This window comes from Humulus lupulus, chromosome 4 (assembly GCF_963169125.1).
Source record: "Humulus lupulus chromosome 4, drHumLupu1.1, whole genome shotgun sequence".
NCBI classification, from domain to species: Eukaryota; Viridiplantae; Streptophyta; class Magnoliopsida; order Rosales; family Cannabaceae; genus Humulus; species Humulus lupulus.
The window spans coordinates 103,574,164-103,575,879 of record NC_084796.1 but is presented as its reverse complement, the minus strand read 5'-3'; the positions used below and the strand labels follow the sequence as shown (position 1 = coordinate 103,575,879).

At 33.7% G+C, this 1,716-nt stretch overlaps 1 protein-coding gene across 1 annotated transcript; it reads left to right on the top strand.

The window, feature by feature from the left end:
* Nucleotides 1-400: 400 nt before the first annotated feature.
* On the top strand, nucleotides 401-1,329 carry LOC133832447 (uncharacterized). Its single transcript, XM_062262789.1, has 3 exons — nucleotides 401-499; nucleotides 586-817; nucleotides 896-1,329. Exons 1-3 carry the CDS (start codon nucleotides 401-403, stop codon nucleotides 1,327-1,329), a joined length of 765 nt encoding a protein of 254 aa, XP_062118773.1.
* Nucleotides 1,330-1,716: the final 387 nt, after the last annotated feature.

Below are 1,716 nucleotides of genomic sequence, written 5' to 3'. Positions count from 1 at the left end.
GCGTGGCCTCGCGTGGACGAGGCGACAGGGACATGGCCTCGCGGCTGGGCCTCGGGCGTGGCCTCGCGTGGACGAGGCGACATGGACATGGCCTCGCGCCTGGGTGCGGTCGAGCGAGGCGGTGGATCTAACACTCACTTAGGCCTTTATTTAGGCCTTTATGGGACCTTAGCGCGCGTCTTTGATCTTTTAAGAGCGTGGAATATTGAGCATCCACAGTAAACTATGTGATATAATGAGAAGTTATGGGCTAAAATCTAGTAAAAGTGTGAGACTAGAAGAGTTAGTTCGTATGTTTATGATGATTTTAGGACATGGTGCATGAAATAGAATGATTCAAGAGCATTTTCAGCATTCAGGTGAAACTATTAGTAGACAATTTTAAAATGTATTGGAAAAAATGAGTATGCTTGCTTTGGATGAAATTAGACCACCTGAAAATTTTGACGAAGTCCCATATTATATACGAAACAATCCTAGATATTGGCCATACTTTAAGGTATGAATACGCCATCTTCATATATATATATTTTAACTCCCTATGTAGTTTTTTTATTTTATAATTTTTATCAAATTGTTATTAAGAATTGTATTGGAGCAATAGACGGAACACATGTTCGAGTTTCACTTCCAGTAGATAAACAAATACCATACATTGGAAGAAAGGGTTATCCTACACAAAATATTATGGCTGTATGTGGATTTGATATGCTATTCACATTTGTATGGGCAGGATGGGAAGGAACAGCACATGATACTCGTATATTTCTTGAAGCATTAAGAAATACACATCTTAATTTTCCTAAACCACCCAATGGTATGTTGTAATCATTTATATTATTTTTGTGATTATGATTTGAACTTTTTTAAAAATAACAATTTTTTTTTATTGCAGGTAAGTATTACTTAGTTGATGCAGGGTATTCAAATATGAAAGGTTATTTAGCTACATATAAAGGGAAAATATACCATATTCCTCAATTTCAACAAGGTAGTCAACCTAGTGGCTCTAAACAAGTATTTAACCACGCTCATTCATCATTGCATAGTGTTATCGAATGTTGTTTTGGTGTATGGAAAGCACGATGGGAAATTTTGCATCGAATGCCAAATTATAAGTTTGATAAACAATTAGCTATTGTTACCGCTTCAATGGCTTTGCATAATTTTATCAGGAGGGAGACCATTAATGACATAGAGTTCCCATCTTGTGATGAAGTAAATGATGATTTTGTAAATGACGATGAACCAAATATTAACTTAGCAAGATATGAGAGTGAAATGGGAGTTATTCGTGATAAAATCACAGTTGAACTCATGCTTAGATAAACATGAGTATTTTTTTTTTATGATTATGTAATAAATCCCAGATTCAGTTTTATGCACATGGTTAATTTTTCTTATATTATTATTTTTATTTTTTATGATTGCAAAAAAAAAAATATTATTGTTATTTTCATGGACAAAATCAACATATATTATTTTCTAAGAGCTTTTATATTGTACTTACCAAACACTTTGAAAAGCTCTTTGATGAAAAAAAAAGCTCTTTTAAAACATAAATCCAAACACTAATTCAAAAGCTCAAACTTGTACTTCTCTTCTTCTAGTGTCCAAAAGTAAAAGTTATCCCAAAAAAGCCCTAGATTCGGCCTAATCAATTGAATAACAATTAATAAAACAAAGGTTCAAGTTCTTGTCTTTTTGGGCTTTGTG